Here is an 18,839-nt window from a genome sequence, read left to right as displayed (position 1 = left end):
TACTCTTTGATTGCTAGGAGTAATATGGCATTGAATGGAATGAAATTCCGCTCAATGACCTTTGGGTCGACGCCATTAAACTTTCCAGGTTAGGTTAGAAAGGTTGGGATTGTACAGCATTCAGAGAAGGTACGAAAGGTATCTGATACTGTACGTTTTCAAAAGCATTCATGAGCTTTGTCCCAACCTACGTTTTAGGGTCAATTGTAGTGACCGTAGAAGCTTAACGTGCGTTTTGAGAGCACGTTCAAACCTTCGAGAATCCAAGCTAGTCAGAGCAATGAAGTCCAACTCTCTTCTTTCTCGGGCTCCTTCATTGTTCAATTTGCTGCCCTCAAATATTGGTAGGGCTTATGTAAGTATCGATGCAGTAGCAGGATTGAAGTTAGAATTGGACATGTTTGTGTCTAAAAATCCTGATCAACCCTACTTTCAAGGGCTAACCAGGTCTGCCAACTCAAACTTGTTGGTCGATCAAATAATATATGACAATCAAGTTAAGTAAAATGAAATAAGTTTTCGTCTTGAATGACGTGGCTCTCGCCCATTAACTGAGACCTAAAACTACAACTAAAACTACTAGTTTCTTGTTGAAGCATTCAACTCAGTCAAGAAATGCAAGGTTCATGCGCCAAGGTGGCCCAAGCAATGTTTTTAAAATGACCATATCTCAACAAGATCTAGTCTATTTTTTCACGGCAAGTTGGTCAAGGGTTTGAGCACTGTATACGAGTGTGAGTGTTTAATCTTAATGCTTGAGCTAAGAATTTGTGATGCCACCAGGGGGGAGGCCACAAGGGGGAAATAAGGGAATGAATTAGTTGCTTTCAAAACACACCCAATTTGAGGGCCCGATTGAATGAACTTTTAGATGCACATGAGTGAATGGTCTCCCCACGGGAATATGAGCTAATTGTTCAGCAACGATCAATTTTACACGGTAAGTGAACACTACGGGCCTTCAGACCTAATTCAGCAATACTGTCCCAATAGTCCTCTTACGCTGTATACGAGTGTGAGTGTTTAATCTTAATGCTTGAGCTAAGAATTTGTGATGCCACCAGGGGGGAGGCCAAGGGGGGGGAATAAGGGAATGAATTAGTTGCTTTCAAAACACACCCAATTTGAGGGCCCGGTTGAATGAACTTTTAAATGCCCATGAGTGAATGGTCTCCCCACGGGAATATGAGCTAATTGTTCAGCAACGATCAATTTTACGCGATAAGTGAACACTACGGGCCTTCAGACCTAATTCAGCAATACTGTCCCAATAGTCCTCTTACGCTGCCCGAAATATGGTTTACGCTCTGCACTTAAATGGGCGCTTTTTGAATCAGCCTCTATCTAATAAAGGGCCAATTTCTCTTTATTGAATTGTAACGCGTTGATGTTGTTTTTGGCTAATACTATTAAAATCTTATGTATAATTAGTGACCTGGGTCAGATAATGTCCGGAAAAGAATTTGCTTTCATGGCATGTCACGAGTAGTTTATTTAACAATCTACCATGCCTCTTCCCGTTTGTTTGGGCTGTCTTATTTTGCAAATAAGGGCCAGCTTCAAATTAGAGGCTCTCGAATTTATTAAAGATCGGGAGTCTTGGATGAAAGATTAAACAGGATTACCTAAAGAAAGATATGTGCAATTGCAACAGATATATGAACACGGCTTTCCCTTATTCAAATAAAACTCTCATTTGCTTGAAATGACTTCGCTTAAAAGCACAAAAAGCCATACGCATATTGCAGGAGCCTTACACTTTTATAATTCAGAAAATAATCAATACAGTACGTATGTCATAAAAAATGTTGTTTGTGTTTTGCAAACTTTGGTTTGATTGCTTTTATCTGTGGGAAGAAAGTGTTTTAAAAACCTACATTTAGAAATCGAAGAACAACTTCAATCAACGCAATTTCTTAATAATCGTTTTTGCTTGATGCAGAATATGTATGCTTGCTTTATTTCAATTGCCTAGCACTTTATAGTTTGAAAATCACACACAAAACTAAGAATTCTTTTTCTTTTGCATTTTTAGAAATGGTTTAATCTGTATAGAAGTTCCGACGAGTAATCAATTGATGTTCAATAGTTCTGAAAGCATAAGATTTAAGCCAGACCTCGAGTAGAACGTTTTGGGTCGTCATTAATCAATCACCATTGATTGGCACGAAATGGCGATAGTTTCTCTTCAATCTTAGGCGGGCCAGTCTACATGAAAAGACCAAATCTTCGTATTGGATCATTAAGCAACGAATGCTAGTTGCTTTCCCCACTCTCTCGGGAAAACAACTCGCTTAAAACTTACTCTGAGAATTTTTCTTTTCTGATTGTTCTCATAGCAAGTGTAATAGATTTAAGGATGTACAATTAAGGCCTTCTTTGAATTGGATTGCCTAGTTGTGTGTTGTGTGTTCGTCTCTCAAAGAATATCAAAAAATCAAAACAGCAACCTTTGCCTAACATTTTCAGCTACACTTGCCATCGTGGCTACCAATTTTACCCCTCCAATCAATCCACCATGACTTCAACTTGTCAAGAAAACGGAGAATGGACCCAGGTGGAACAATGCTTAAGTGAGTTACGGCACAATCTATCCTAAAAAACTATGGGTTAATTAAGGTTGTCTCGCAACAGTATCTCATTGCATTGGATCACCACCATCCCAGATTGGCAGCAATTTTGAAATCTATTATGAAAATAACATATTCACCCTCGGACAAGATCCTCCCGTGGGTGCTCATCTCGAGTACAGATGCCCATCGCAACACTTCTTCGAGAGTAATCAAAGTCTAACGAGTTTTGAGGTTTTATGTGGATCCGATGGACAATTCGTTGACCCCGTGGATTGGCCCGTGTGCATTGATTTGGTCAATTGCCAGAAATCCGATCTTCCCACCACCAAGTTTGTTTTTGAACCAGAACATGATTCGGAGTACAGCCCAGGAGATATTGTTAGGTTCGTAAACTTCACAAGGATATTTGTTGTTGCTTTTCTTATTCTTCTCATTTTTGATAAGGCAATTTCTTGAGGGAGGAATAACTGAGCGAGTTAAAAGAATGGTCTTATTGCTGCAATTACCGCACAAACTAATCGCTGGAGTGGAAAGGGTGCGCGTCCATTCCGAAAGCATAGTTCCTGTCCCTTAACATCACCATTGTGTGGTCATTAAGGAATGGAAGGAGTGATTCTTTGACTTAGTAACCGTCATTAGAGCAGCCCTTCAGTTCTGCAACTAATTCAGCCTAAAATATTAACTGGATTTGACAGGTCTGGAGAGTATATTTCCATAGTATTTGAAGCTGGTAAGTACTGATGATGTGAAGCAAGCACCGCCAGGGCAAGTAGTCCGGTCACGGGTGCTTGACTTGCTGGTTAAAGGTGGTGAGCTCTTGCCCAAACTTGGCTTTGTGTACGCAAGCACTTGAGAGCACTGGTGCCAGACCTTGTGCTATGCCTTGGATACTGTTATCAATTCAATCAAACCATCAAACTTGTTTCAATATCAATATTCGAGGAACACTTTGCATTCAGCCAATGCTATATCAATTTGCTTTTAGCAAAGGACACATGAAAAACTAATCCAAACCCTATGATCTTTCTTGTCTTTGACACTTTTTAGAATCAAGATCGGCGGCCATTCTAACCACCAGCGGCCATTTTTGACCATCTTCCATCAATTTCTGCCCTTTTTTGCCACTTTCTGCCATTTTATGACACTTGTGGCAGAAAGTGGCAGAAATCCGATCAATCTCACTTTTTCCCATCACTGCCCTCTGCTCGTCATGAGCCCAAGAAAGCTTATTCGGACATTTAGGCAAGCACTGGTACCAGCAAACAAACTTGCCTGCCAGTGTCAGTGATGCAAAATTGGCTTTTCAAACTGGTTTTATCGAAGCTGACCTTTCCTCAATTACCAATGCGAAAGAGGGGTCAGCTTCTCAAAAACGTGTTTGAAGCCCCAAACTTGCATCACTGACTCTGGTACCAGCAAACAAACGAACCTGCCAGAGCTTGCCTAAACGTCCACATAGATCGTCTGTTCAGGTGGCGGCCACACTTCCCCCTCCTCCTCTTTTTTACATTCTCCTCAAATATTTTCTCAACCTCCACAGAAGATGAATTTTGTCGAAAAGCAGGATTTTTCAAGATTAGAAGGCCTGGCCACATGAAAAACTAATCCAAACTCTATGATCGTCGTAGAGTGGGTACCCAGATGGGTACATTCCAGCGATGGAAAAATTTCATTTTTTTATTGCGGACTTCCTTACCGCTACCGGGATTGGAATCTCAGCAGTTCAAGATGAGAAGATTATTCATTTTACTTGACTTTTATTTATATATATTATTTGATCGACCAACGAATTGGAGTTGGCTGATCTGGCTAGCCCTTGAAAGTAGGGTTGATCAGGATTTTTAGACACAAACATGTCCAATTCTAACTTCAATCCTGCTACTGCATCGACAACAACATAAGCCCTACCAATATTTGAGCGCAGCAAATTGAACAGTGAAGGAGCCCGAGAAAGAAGAGAGGTGGACTTCATTGTTTTAACTAGCCTGGATTCTCGAGGGCTTGAAGGTGCTCTCAAAACGCACGTTAAGCCTCTACGGTCACTATAATTGACCCTGAATCCTGGGTTGGGACAAAGCTCATGAATGCTCTTGAAAACATACAATATCAGATACCTTTCGTACCTTCTCTGAGTACTGTACAATCCCAACCTTTCTAACCTCTCCCAATACGAGAGCTCTCTCATATCCTCAATGTTCCTGGTAAAACAGCTTTGAACATGCTCAAGCTTTTGCAAACCTGCTGAACTAATTGGAGCCCAAATGGGAGAGGCATATTCAAGATGCGGCCGAACAATCGACTTGTACAGAGTTAGCATCGTGATACTATCTCTGGACTTAAACGTGCGACATATCCAACCACATGTTTGAAGGAATTTCTGCCACTTTCTGTCACCATTATCTATCAGGTGGTAAAAAATGAATTTTAATAATTTCCCATCCAAGTTATATCCTCGTTGGCAAAAATCTACTTTGATGGAATTTCTGCCACTTTCTGTTACCATTTTCTGCCACCTGGTCAAAAATGACTTTTAATGATTTCTCATCCCTGGTACATTCCCATTTTGAAATCGACATTTCAGTCGTTCGAAAAGCTGGAAGACTGAGATTTTGCGCAATCTCTCCCAGTATGTTGGTGTAGCCACCAGAGAGAATAGCGTTCTCGACTTGTTTTATTCCAATGACCCTGATCTGATCCAGTACGTCTGTGTGACGCCTAGTAATCTGTCAGATCCAGGGTTGCCCGATGGCGGAATTCATCGCCAAATAACTCAAAAGTGGCGGAATGAGAAAGTCTTTTCGGTTTTAAATTTGAATTGGCGGGAAACCAAAAATGTGGCGGAATATGGCGGAATGAAACCCGAAGGACCTTGTAGAAAAGGCATGGTTGGTAATGTCGCAAATTTTAGTTGTTGCTTTCATTTTGAGTTAACCATGTTTTTGACCTTACTCATTTTATCTATAGTCAGCTATAAACATATAAAAGAGCAAATATTCAAATACTTTTATTTTAGTCCAGGTCTCCTCATCCTGAGGGAGAATTGAGATAAAGCACTGAGAGGAATTAAATTTGATCTAGAAACCGGTATGGTTTGGGGTATCAATTTAGGAGTCCAAACTAGGAGACAAGAGAACTTTTGATATTCTAAGAGTTTGAAAGTTCTTCAAACCTTTGGTCATGTTTTATTGATTTATTTTACGGGCTTTTCTAAACGTTACAGGGAAATACTCCCCAGTAATATCAAAATGAAAGGTTATATTTCGTCTGTTTATTACCCTTTCATATTTATATGGTCTTTGAAATCCGGTCAAAAGTAGCTCACAATTTTGCAAAATTACTTCCAATTTGCCATTTTACATGCTCTTTTGCTTTCAAACATGCTTAAAGTCTTCCGTTTCATATTTTTTTCCTGTCAGAAATATGTATTTTGATATTTCAAAAAACTTTTTTAGTGATCATTTTAGAGCCCTAGTTATGATACATTGGTAATAAAAGTGTTCCATTTTTAAGTAAACAAAATTGTCCGAATATGGCGGAATTTGGCGGAATAGAAATGCCAAAATGGCGGAATAAGTTTTTAAAAATCTGGCAACCCTGGTCAGATCATCATGTTCTCGAGAGAGGGCCGACCATTATTCAAAAGCCGGAGTACTCTAGAGTAAGGGCGGCTTTACTACTTTTCTCCTTCGAACAAACCAAGTTATCGACATGTTTAGTACCAATTCAGACAAACCCTACATTCAAAATAACGAAAGATGTCTGAATCAAATTGAAATCTCCATTGTTCCCGTTTTTTTTTAATTGAATGGTGGTCAAAATCTATTTTCAAGCAATTGAAATCAAATGAACAATCCCTCACTGCATGCACCCATTGTAATAAGTGGCAAACACTTGTCTAGTCGACAATCTGCTCTGATACGCCCAATAAGCATTATGTTGGCTGAAAGACCACTCCGGCATCTTGGAGAGCTTGAAAAATGTGATTACCACGGTCATTGGCATATCCTCCTCGGCCATTGGAATTTGATGATAGCCTCTTGCCGAATCAATTTTAGAAATATGCCCTTCCCCAAAGGATTGGCGTTAAAATCCCCAATGGGGAATCATTACTTACAGGGCAAGATTAGTCTGCTTTTATAATCACATGAGCAGGCAATGCCCATGGAGACTCGGAGAAAAAATAATGCCCAAATTCCCCACTTTTCAAACTTGATTTTGATAGCTGTAAGCCTTTTCTCGAGATAATTGGCGTATTTGGGCAAATATGGAAGGTCCAGAGGTGTTGGTAGGTTAGCGCTGCACTCCATGTGATGTTTCTGAAAGCTCGTGAAAACGCGAAATAGTTAAGTTGAGGAACCCATCAATAATGCGAGCAAATTGATCCTCTTATTCTAATTTTACAAAAACCAGCGATGAATGGAGTAGTGGAAGTGTTCGAAAATACCTGAGAGTGAGCAAGGTCAATCAAGAACAGGTTATTGAGGGACTAGAGAGCCATGAATCAGTCGATGTAGTTAATCTCGACTTTGCCAGGGCCTTTGACAAGATAGACCATGGCCTGTTAATTCACAGGCTCCATGAGAATAGAATCCAAGGCAAGGTTCTCAATTGGTTAAGAAGTTTCATTTCTGGTAGGAAGCAATTGGTTAAGGTTGAGAGATCCCTTAGTGACGTACATTATGTCAAGTGTGGTGTTCCTCAGGGTTCCATTTTGGGTCCTCTCCTTTTCATCATCTTCATTGCTCTGCTTCAGAAGCTTTGTAGTAGTGATGTCAGTATCTCTTCCTATGCTGATGATACAGAATTGGTGGTTGGTAGGAATGGTCAGAATTCCGGTTGTCTGGTAGAGGTTGTTTAGTGCCATTGTTGCGAGTAACATGGCACTAAATGGAATGAAGTTTCACTCAATGACCTTTGGGTCAACTCCTTTGAATGCTCGGTTCGTAGATAATGGAGGTAAAAATATCAAGCAAGCTTCGTCCTTCACAGATTTTGGTGTAGTTCTCCAAAATAATGGAAAGTACGACGAGCCTATCCAATTGAAACTTGGCAAAGCTTTCAAACATGCGTTTGGATATATCACACATGTATATAATAAGTCCAGAGATAGTATTACGATGCTAACTCTGTACAAGTCGATCGTTGAGATGTCGAATGTTGAGAGCAGTTTTAGTTTAACGGTAATCATGTGTTACGAGGAACTAAAGTTTCGGGGAACTCATGTGTAATACATACGGGCGATGTGATGGGTAGCTTCGTTGGCCAGGCGAGGTTCACCCCTCCGATATAAACCCTAGCACCCTAAATATAAAAGAATGAAGGAATTTATGGGACAAACAAATGATGTGCCGTCATATTTTCTTGAGAATAACTGAGCGCTATGAGCATTTCTTTTCGCCATCAGTAGAACCATTCCAGTCAAACATTATTCGGATCTCATGCGCCTCATAACTAACTGCTTAGATTGTAATGGAATTGCAGGATGGAGTGCCCTTCACCTAGTTTGGAATTGGCTGAGGTGTCGAATTCGAGTATTTACGACAGCTTCCAAGTTGAATGCCTGGCTAATGGCTCGTGGAATGTAACAAACTTCGATAACCTCACATGCCTTCGTAAGACAAATGTGTACGATACTAACGAATACTGACGGGATCCACAATCAAAGTCAAGTTCTTTATTCGTAGGAATCGGCTGTGATCTGCCCTCAACTCCTTCAGGTTTTATGAGACCGGTTATCTTCGGTGTTACAATTTCTCCGACTTTTGTACGTTTTGGCCAAAGTGTTAGCTTTAGATGTCAACCTCATCAGAGATTTGAGGATGATTACGATAACAGTCGATTTGATGCGATTTGTCGAAACGATGGAGTTAATGGAACCGTCGAAATGCCGAGTCCGTTGCCACGTTGTGTCGATTGTAAGTCTTTTAACATCTTTTGAATGTGTCTTTGGGATATCGTTAAGGTTGCACGGTAGACATTATGATTCTTTATTTTACTTTTGCTACTTTCATCCTCGTATTACCTTTTATGAAGTGACAGCGACCAATTAGAAATTATGTCATGATTTCGTTTGGTAACTTATGATTCATCCTTAATAATGTGTTTGAGGTAGGCTATACTACCTTTAATAACTTTCGATCATATTCTAACGACGATTGATCAAACAAGCATGAAAATTCAAACTGAGATCCAAGATCCAACTTGACACTAATAGAAGGTATTGCTAAAACCAAGTTTAAACCTGAATTCCAAAGTGAAAATTCCGTTCGCAAAAGTGACGAGAATACGTTTCATTTCTTCCTATTTGTAGATACGAGATGTTTGATCAACGGATGGGATCCATTGGTGCAATTGAGAAAAGTGAAAGAAATTGGTACGGAATACAGACACCACATCAATCTTCACTATTAACCAATTAATTACCTAAGTGATTCTTGTTCATAATTTTCAATTCAATCTAGCGAGGAAGGCCGACAAATCTCAATGGACTGCAAAGGGAAGTTCTGTATATCAAAACAGATTTCCCCTTTCAAATGCCTTTGATAGCGATTTCGATTCTCTCTATCATAGTCGAGATGGCTTATTCTATGGGTGGTTGGAACTAGATTTGCATACAACTTTGAAGGTCTACATGATTTCGATTGCCAAACGATTTTTAGCTTGCTGCGAAAGATACGAAGGCATTGAAACTCGCGTTGGACCCAACCAAATATCATTACCTGCTGACGAGCAATCGAGCCAACCTATAAGTATAAACCAAGTGTGTACTCGCATCGACGACTATTCCGACGAGGGATATTTGGTCGACTTCAAATGTGATACCCCTATCGAAGGACGTTATGTGACCGTTCAGAGGATGGGCAAAGAATACCTACAATTGAATAATATCGAGATTTATCACATTATAGAACATGGCAATGATGAAGGTGTGTGTCAGCAGAGGCTTAACTGACGCTAAAATGTGTTGTCAAAGCCTATGGTTATTGATTGCAGAGACAGAAATAGTGGCCCCTTTAGCACGAGATTGTCAAGCGTTATATCTACTTGGTTTCAAGATACCTGGCATCTACCGTATTGATCCAACCGGGTCCCAATCTTCAGATTCGGCAGTCCAAGTTCACTGCCAAAATGGATGGACTCTGGTGTTAAAAAGAGATTTTCAAGGGAGTGCTCAGGTAATAGCGTAGATGCACTTGTTGATGTGTTTTTGAGTAAAACATTTGCATTTGAACCAAATATGGGGCCAATTGCTTATTAGGCTTGCATTTATTACTCCTTATGAATTCTAAATCTCTGTATTGGTGGCAGCAAATTCATGTTGCAAAATGCTACAAATGATTTTGCGTGATAAAGATCAGCCATGAGTTCATTTGCCTGCGGCTGCTTCATTTGGAACCTTTGCCGAATCAGCAAACTAAAAACTGTATTTTCAGATCGATTTTGGCACCAAAAATTTGGCGGATTTGGAAGCCCCTCTGGGCGATCCAACCGACGACTTTTGGATCGGACTACAAGCCTTGCACAAGTAAAAATCTACTAATGTCTAAGTTCGTTCACGTTTTCAAATACCTGGTATAACGAGACCCTATTTCGAATCCATCCAATAGACTAACGACCTCCAATCATTATGAGCTTGAAGTTATCATGACCGGCCAACAAGGGGAATCTGGTTTGGCTCAATATGGCCACTTGACAATCGATAATGGACCCGAATACACGATAAAAGTTGAAAACTTTTCCACATCCTCTAGACTAGCAGTGGAGGATGATTTAAGTTGGGCCTCGGAGAGCAACTTTCTCATATCCGGGCGATGTTTTGAGGAATCGGGCGCGCCGGGTTGGTACAAATCAAGTGAAGTGATATGCACAAAGGCTCAACTTTTCGGGACAAAAATGTATTGGACAAGCTTTGGCCACTTGTCAGCAATCACCTTGAGAATAAAACCGGCTCGGAGACGTAAGTTGTACATTTCTGGAAGCGACCTTGTTAAGAATGATTTAACATCTCCCAGATTTTGATAGAAAAAAAATCTAACGGAAATTTACAAACAAGAAATTTCCACCTGTTGATAATGTAGGGCAAAAATATTGCGCAAGTGCCGTCCATGAAGGGTTTGGGCGTAGTCCTCCAAAATAATGAAAAGTTCGATGAGCATTTCCAGTTGAAGGTGGGTAAAGCTTTTCAAATGTGTATTTGGATATATCGCACTATTAAGTCCAGAGATAGCATCATGATGCTAACTCTCTACAAGTCGATTGTCCAGCCACATCTTGAATACGCCTCACCCATTTGGGCTCCAAGGAGTTCAGCAGGTTCGAAAAAGCTCGAGCAAGTCCAAGAAGATTAATTAAACGAGACATATCGTATTGGGAGAGATTTAAAAAGTTGGGACTGAACTACAGTGTGCAGAGAAAGTACGAAAGGTATCTGATATTGTGCGTTTTCGAAGGCGTTCATGACCGGATTCATACAACGGCTAGAAAAGCCCATGAAAAAAAAAAAGATTCTTGACTTGGAAAATATCGCCTTTTTCAGCTCATTGTTCAACTCCCAATGGGGAATGCCAGTTTCCTTGGGTGTACTCTAGGAATGGCCTAACGTACTTGGAATGCGACTTCGCCTATGATTCCACAGCTTGGTGTGGCACACAATTGAATGCAGAAGGAGTTTACATTTCTGGATCTGGTCAATGGGCCCGTTGCCACACTTCGTGTCCTGGAGCTGTAGCAGGCGGTAAGGTTTCATAACCTGACTTATATAAGTTAAAGGACGATTGAGTCAATTTTTTTCTGCTGTTTCAGATTATGAACTCATTAACCCAGGCGGTTTCTCTGTTAATGGGTTTCCTCAATCATTCGAAACGTTTCAGTACAGAATAATTGTCTTACTAATTTGGCCCCGTGGTCATTGAAGAAATGATTTATTTGAATCTTTTTTCCAGACTCGAGTGTCCTAAAGGTCAAGTTTTGATGATCAATGGTGATCCTCGAGACGATTATGAAACCACTTGTAACTGGAACAAGTCTTGGACGGAGGACGTGACGGTGAAATGTGAATGTAAGGCTCGTTTCAACAAAACCCATGACAAAGTTTGACACCTCTCGTAAAGACCTCTGCTTTCTGAATAGTGAATGGTTGTAACATGCCACCAGTTGCTCCACAGGAGACTCATTTGACCCTTCATAATTGGAATGGAGAACCAATCCCTCTTGGACATGTAAGACTTTTGTTGCACTTGCACCTATCTAAAAGTTGCTGGTGTTTTTTTGTTTCAAGTATGACCTCGTCCATTTTGTGTGTAATGTAGTACTGGGAATTTGTGTGTCCAGATGGGTTGCAGCCCCCTGATGAGCCAGAATATACTTTGGAGCTCAAAGTGGTTATTCAAGTTCAATGCGACGCCAATAATTCTTTTGTGGAGCCTACTACTTGGCCCATATGTGTCTCCAGTAAGTCAACCCCTTCAATCCTTTGCAAATGTCTTCAAGCTCTTCATTCCACTTCACTGTCATCAGGTAAACAATGTCCTTCTCGAGAAGGTCCTCCTTCGTCTCCCATAAACGGATCAGCCATTCTCTCCAATCGAGGCACCACTTTTGGTCCATGTATAGACCAGTTTTCTGACACCTTCCAATGCAAGGGCGAAGTCGGGATTCGAACCGAGAGTCGATCAATGGATTGTCCCGCAGGTCTGTGCTCAAAATATAGTATTATTTTGAACCCTTCGCAACCAATCCAGAATCAATACGTCAGAATCCAGTTCTCATCCGATGTAAATTTGGTAATACTCACTTATTACTCGGTTTCTTAGTTTGGGAAAACGACCTTGTTCCAATTTCTACAGTGGCTTGAAAATTACAGGTTGGCATTGACACCGGCCATGAAGCGTCTCAAGTCAATCATAAGGAGATCTTTATATCTGGCACAAATTTGAACGCCTTTCCTGGAAGCACGACAAGCTTCTCTTTCGAGGTGTCCCATGAAGCTACGCCTCAAAGAACACTGCCTTGCGTGTACGACATCCAATGTTCCAATACCATCGAGAGCTGGTGGGAAATACCTTCCACATCAAACGGAACCCTCGATCCGACCAGTCAGACCTTTGAATATGGTAGTACGATCACTTATAAATGCGCCCCGGGATTACAATTTGTCGACGAGAATGAGAACCCTATTTTCGCCGAACAGAACTTCACGTGTGGCTTTGACGAGGCCTGGTTCCCATCGAGCCCTTTGAAGCGTTGCGAATGTGAGGCGAACATAGAATAGCTAATGAGCAGGGCAAATACAGGAACTTGTTTAAATCCGTGCTTTCAGGGTCACATTGCGCGTCACTCCCCAATGCATCGGGATTGGTCCCACTATTTTGGAACGATAGTAGTCTCACTCCCATTGGAAACAATTTGACAATGATCTGTGACAGAGGAATGAAGTTTGAAGGAAATTTGAGCCAAACAGAGGTTGCAGCCACATGTTTGACACAGGACCAATGGCAGGAACCTGCAAGTGGCTGGGGAAAGTGCGTTGAAAGTAAGAAAGCCGGTCCTTTGAGGGCGCAACTTTGAGCTCCTGTTTCCACAAAACCTCGAGCCTGCTTTTTCTTTAAGCCGTGTTCTGTGATCCACCTCCGCCGTCAATCGTGGATGGATCAATTGATATGCTGAAGAGCGGCCTTTCATTTGGCACTTCGTGCCTCGGATCCCAAGAAAGGGAACCAATCCCGAGTACTGATTGTCCAGATTTACAATCGCAGGTCGTTGAGAAGAGTGACAACTCAACCACCATTCGCTTGTTAGTGAAGCCCACGGAATCGATCCATTTGGCGATGTTGATGATGTTTTCGCAGCCTTTTGCCAATGCTCAAGTAGATTCTTCCGTGAGTGCTCAAAATACAAAAATGCAAGGCTTCGCACTTTCTAATACCGTTCATTTAGAGAGTGACTGTGTTGCCAAGTGGAATGGAAACAGTGATTTTGGCCTCAATGGAGCTTCTCGGCTCTTATTCCCAACTCAACGTTCGAATCACGCATGATCCCTTAAATGAACCTTGTTTACTCCAAGCTATGTGTGCGAGTTGTTTATCGAATGAAGATTGCTTGGATCAAGGTGGAGGCTTAGTCAAAAACCTGGACCTTTCCGTCAATTTGACCCAATATGGAACCACTTTAGCGTATTCGTGCCCGCCAGGACAACGATTTGTTGACAATAGCTCTTCTCAAATATTGTCTTGTGGTTGGAACAGACAATGGGAGCCCTCTAATCAACTCTTGGGCTGTGAGGGTAAATGTCTTGATATTTCCCGTTCTTCACTTGAAACAAAAGCCATATCACCAAAAAACCAAAATTATTCGATTTTTATTTTATTTTCAAATTTAGCTGTTGCTTGTGTTAACCCTCCCTTGGCTCCGAATGGAACCCGACTTTTGAACAATTACACCATCAACGACGAGGTGGCTTTTAATGACCATGTTCCGTACTACTGCCAAGATGGCTATTTCTTTGAGCAAGACTACAATCTCGAATTTTTCAACCTCACTTGCCATCCTGGCGGCAATTGGTCTGAACCTGTGGTCTGGCCCAAATGTTTGCACCCACGAGGTTAGAAATTGAAAGATACCTCAAAAAAGAGCATGACAATACATATCATAAGTCAATAAGTCATAACACAATGATTAAACCACAGAGAAGTTCTGCCATGATCCACCCGCGCCACCAACAAATGGCGGTATATACGATTGGAACGAGAAGCTATTTGCCAATGGTACATCCCCATTCAGCCTTGAGGTCAGTTATTCATGTGACATTGCCAGAAAACTGGCAAACCAAAGTCAACTGGAATCTGGACAAGATCCGCTCTACGACGAGGCTGTTTTGAAATGTGCCTGGAACGGGAAATGGTCCCCGTCTGAAAGAGTAAGTTACTTCCGTTTCATACGATAAGGCCAGCCAGGCTGACTTTGGATAAAGCCGTCTTGCGACGACGTGCCATGCATAAGATTGATATTTGTGGGACTGAAAAATTTCCCTAACATCATCATGGTTCTGGCGTTGGCACAGAAAAACAACAAACACCCAAAACTACAACTTGGCCTTGCCAGAACAACTCTGCTTTTCATCTTTACGGTCTTACTTGAGCTTGTATTATTAGTTATTCATCCAGACTTGACGTCGTTCCATTGGATGGGAAACAGAAAGTACGCACAGTTCCTGGACCTCTTGGGTGGCCAAGTTTCCCTTTGCGGAGTCGAATACGTAGATAAGTGCATCTGAGGCAGCAAATCGAGCCATACTTATTCAGAACAGACAATGACAGTCATGCATGTGTTCACCGCCTGCCTATTTAAGAGAGCATCTTGTGTTCCAGCTGGATCCGTGTGTGTGGACCAAGTGCATCAATCCCCCCACCCCCAGTGGGCACAATCTGAAGCACACTTGGCATGGCCAGCCACTAGAGTTTTACGAGAATGTCACGTACAAGTGTGTCTATGACGGCTATTGGTTTGAAGGCGATCGCAACCTCGTGGCCTTTGATGTGCCATGTCTACCCGGAGGAGAGTTCGGAGTCCCGGCCCAATGGCCTGTGTGTCTTCGAAGTATAGATTACCGAAACGTTTGGGCTGTTCATGTAGAATTACTAATGCCTATTCCCGTTCGCTTCTTAGCTGTTGAATGTGGAAATCCGCCTCCAAAGCCTAGAGGAGGTATCATGAAGTGGGATGGACTGAAACGAGAATATGGAACAACCATTGAGTACGTCTGATCTGATATATCAAATCAGGAATGTTTTTTTCTACCATACATAAACTTGATTCTTGACGTGGTTCCCAGATATGAATGCGGACCGAATGCCATGTTCCAGGAAGTTCTTGATGATGGATCGAGCGACAATTTCTATAAAAGCAAATCCATAACATGCAGCTGGAACCGCACTTGGACGCCTGAGCGGTTGGATCGATGCATTTGTAAGGGGACACTTGCAGTCGTTGACGACCCTCATCTGTATCCTCAAACCAATCTGTTTTTCGTTTGCTTCTCTTTCAGGGACCAAATGCAGCGCTATTCCCGAGCCCGATCCTTCCACTGGCCTCCAATTCATTCCCAACGACGTTACCAAAAACCTTCAAATCTTGACCAGTGAGTTGATCCTCAAAAAAGGACCCATCAAATTATTTCTGTACTGCTTTCTATCCCGGTGTTTGTAGATTACTCGAAATATAGCCCGGAGATTCCCATGACCTTGGCCGTGAGCTTAGACTTTCGCGGTGGTTCGTCCCTCTTATTCGATGGTTATCTGCATGATTCAATTCAAGAAAATCCACGATTGATCCTTACAAACGAGGCGGGCACAAAATTCTTGGACATCACCATCGACCCGTTATATTCCGTTATGAAGCTAACGAGCGATCTCAGGGTGAGAACTACTCAAAGTGACCGTCTCTTAATTGTTCCTTGGAAAACGCCAACACTTATTGGAAGCCAGGCTATCGATCCCTTTAACGGCACAATACACGTCCACACATCCACACATCCACACACACGCACATGTGCTCACACATACACTGCACCACTTTCCCCTTGAGTGGAGCAGAGGCACAAATGATGATGCCCATGGGGTGCTGACTCAGGTCCAAAATCCCTTTGTGTTGAACAATACACAGACAGTACTTCAATGAACCTAAGTAAATGGAACGTGTGTCCTAAATGGCTATTTGGACCGTTTGAAACCGATCTACAGATAAATGGATCCAGCATTTGAGAAGAAGCAAACATGTTTCTAGCTTTCATATTCGATTTCACTTAGAGCTTGATGTAGTCCAACACTTATCTTGAGCACATACAACATGGGTGGTTTAGTCAGTACTCGGACTGTCCCAAGAGCAGCATGCAAACCGATATGATAACGACATTTTCAATCAACTAGTCGCTCCATGCATCATGGCCATGTAGAGGCCAAGAGCGACGGATCTGTTCGTTAACATGCTCGGCTCTTGACTCAAAACAGTTCCACCGCACTTATTTCTTCTCTCGCCAATGAATGTTTCTCGTCAAAACGATATGAATCTTCTTGATCCAATATTTCTCTTCACCGTAGCCAAACTTTGAGCGGGAGGAAACATTACTAATTGATGTGGGGGATCCATTTCGATTGGAAATAGACTACCGTCCTGGGAAGTTCGAGTTTCAATTCATTTTCAATGATGAGAGGTTGCCCAGCTTCAAAGTTCCGGACTCGATCCCTGATTTAGATATTCATTCCTTGGTTTTGACGGGGGACGTGATCATGAACTTTGTTGGGAGGAAGGTCAAAGGTAAACATAGTTCAATATCCTTTTCAATCACATTCTTAAATACCCCCACACAGATGGTGTTCAATTTTGAACTGGAATCCTAATCTAAAGCTGCCAGATGAAAGACTTGGCTTGCAATTTCCAGGTTTGATTGTGCAACTCTGAAGCTTGTTACCTTTTAACGGACATGTGGTAATGGGCATTTAAGACTGCTAGTTGAAAAATTCATTATGTTACAAACATTGCTTCAACGTTTAGATGATTTTTTTGCAAGGATTGGACCCAATGGTGGACGTTGGAACCAAGGTCGAGTTTGCTTGTCCTTCTGGCACAGTGTTTGCTCATAATTGGTACACAAGGCCTTCGTTCAAAATGACTTGCCTGAATACAGGAACGTTTGACGCTCCAGAGATTTTTCCAACTTGTGTCGAACGTGAGGATTGAGAAGGATTTTTTTGCCCATTTGTGAGGTGGTGTTTGACAATTTCCTTCTTTCTTTCCAAAGCATTTGCCACTACCAGTCGAGCGTTGAACGTGTCAGAATTGTTAACAGGAAAATGTAAGTTTTGAAATGCGTGTTTATGAATTACGTTTTTTTTTTTCAAGCATCATGGAAAATAATCTTCAAAGCCTATTGTTTCAAAAGCAACTCTTGGTGTATTGTACTGTGTATTTTTTTCTGAAGACAAAAGTCTGCTTAAATAAACCCTTCAATCCATCAAGTGTGAGAGGAGCAGTCAGCAGCTCTCTTTGAAATACATGAACCACCAACTCGTTTTCTGTTGTCGCTCTTTCAACCGTGTTGTTATTTTCTTGGGGTGGAATATGCAGAAAATGCCAAAAATAAAGATGACGCTCCCAAATGTTCATCCCAACGTTTTGAAATGCCAGTCTGGTCTGATTGTCGCCAACAAACTTATTGAATTTGGTGGTAGGAATAAATCGACAGGCTAGAAACCATGAATCGGGTTCACTTCGAGAAACCTAGTGTATGGATCAATATGGTGACATTGAATTGAAGGTTGTTCAAGTCTTGTGCCAAAGCCATTTGAGAATGGATGGAAGAGCATTTCGGGGTAGTGGATATTGCACCAATTGAAAACGGTCACTTTTCTGGTATTTCCATCAATTCCCTCGCCGTTTTTGGTCTAATCCCGAATGCCTCAGCTGCCAAGGGATGGAAGGCTGGGTGGTCTTGACTTCGTCATATCTTCCGATGCTTCGTAAAGCCAAGTAGTCCAAGAGGGATGGATCGCTTTTGGCTCGGAGAGTTTTGGATGACCCTCACGGAGATCCTCCCCTTCAATTGAGCCGTCTTCGCGGGATGAAGACCGGACTCGCGAACAACAAAAATGAGCTTGCTTCTCTTTGACGGCCTTCTCGTGTTGGTTACCGTGCTCCTCCGTACTCTTGAGCGTTTAGCTGACGTTCCTGAGTAAAAAAAAGGCCAGTCAGAATATGGTCTTCAACTGAAGGGGGACCATTCAGCCTCCTAGTTCCTATTTGTTCCATTCATGATTGTGAAATTGTCAGTGCGACCCAGTGAAGCTCTCTTTCATGGGAAGGCGCTGTCGTTGGTCGTTGGTCGTTGGTGGGCTTTGAAGCCGGCGAGTACTACATGGATTCGACATGATGAACTTGAATTGGCCTTTTCTCAAAAGAGACAATTTGGGCTCCATCAAGAGTGATTCATGGCGGTCTCCAGAGACAATTCTTGTATGGAACTCCTCGGCATTGAATGGGGCAACTTCGTGATTGGATCTGGAATGGTTTTTTTTTCTCTCTTTCTCCGTCTTTTGGGGCGGTTTGGATCGATAGTGGAAGAAACTGATTGCAAGATCTCCCGTGAAGCCAACAAAGACAGAGGAAAGTAAAAGATAGAGAGAAGAGAATTCTTTCATCATCATCTTGGTATTCCGTCACATCATTAGGAATTCTCAGATCAATGGTGACAACTCTTATCTGACTCGATCTCCA

The 18,839-nt window shown here is 41.9% G+C and overlaps 1 protein-coding gene across 1 annotated transcript; it reads left to right on the top strand.

The window, feature by feature from the left end:
- Positions 1-2,278: 2,278 nt before the first annotated feature.
- Positions 2,279-18,738, top strand: LOC131880223 (uncharacterized). Its single transcript, XM_059226792.1, has 29 exons — positions 2,279-2,573; positions 2,635-2,956; positions 8,055-8,185; positions 8,258-8,488; positions 8,884-8,946; positions 9,035-9,499; positions 9,567-9,748; positions 10,007-10,098; positions 10,181-10,530; positions 11,110-11,307; positions 11,376-11,442; positions 11,516-11,631; positions 11,703-11,791; positions 11,882-12,023; positions 12,090-12,355; positions 12,436-12,823; positions 12,892-13,104; positions 13,182-13,450; positions 13,509-13,854; positions 13,951-14,172; positions 14,258-14,487; positions 14,939-15,167; positions 15,237-15,324; positions 15,403-15,536; positions 15,616-15,708; positions 15,777-15,985; positions 16,667-16,883; positions 17,137-17,295; positions 17,368-18,738. The coding sequence occupies exons 1-29, from the start codon at positions 2,519-2,521 to the stop codon at positions 17,430-17,432; spliced, it is 5,631 nt and encodes a 1,876-aa protein (XP_059082775.1). The 5' UTR covers positions 2,279-2,518; the 3' UTR covers positions 17,433-18,738.
- Positions 18,739-18,839: the final 101 nt, after the last annotated feature.

This window comes from Tigriopus californicus, chromosome 5 (assembly GCF_007210705.1).
Source record: "Tigriopus californicus strain San Diego chromosome 5, Tcal_SD_v2.1, whole genome shotgun sequence".
NCBI classification, from domain to species: domain Eukaryota; kingdom Metazoa; phylum Arthropoda; class Copepoda; order Harpacticoida; family Harpacticidae; genus Tigriopus; species Tigriopus californicus.
This window is presented reverse-complemented; position numbering and strand designations above follow the sequence as displayed.

Excerpts from the sequence above, each read along its gene's own strand:
- LOC131880223 (XM_059226792.1), top strand. The coding sequence starts at position 2,519 with ATGACTTCAACTTGTCAAGAAAACGGAGAATGGACCCAGGTGGAACAA. Across the intron at positions 12,824-12,891 it reads CCCTTTGAAGCGTTGCGAAT|GGTCACATTGCGCGTCACTC; the intron begins GTGAGGCGAACA and ends CCGTGCTTTCAG. Across the intron at positions 13,105-13,181 it reads CTGGGGAAAGTGCGTTGAAA|CCGTGTTCTGTGATCCACCT; the intron begins GTAAGAAAGCCG and ends TTTTTCTTTAAG.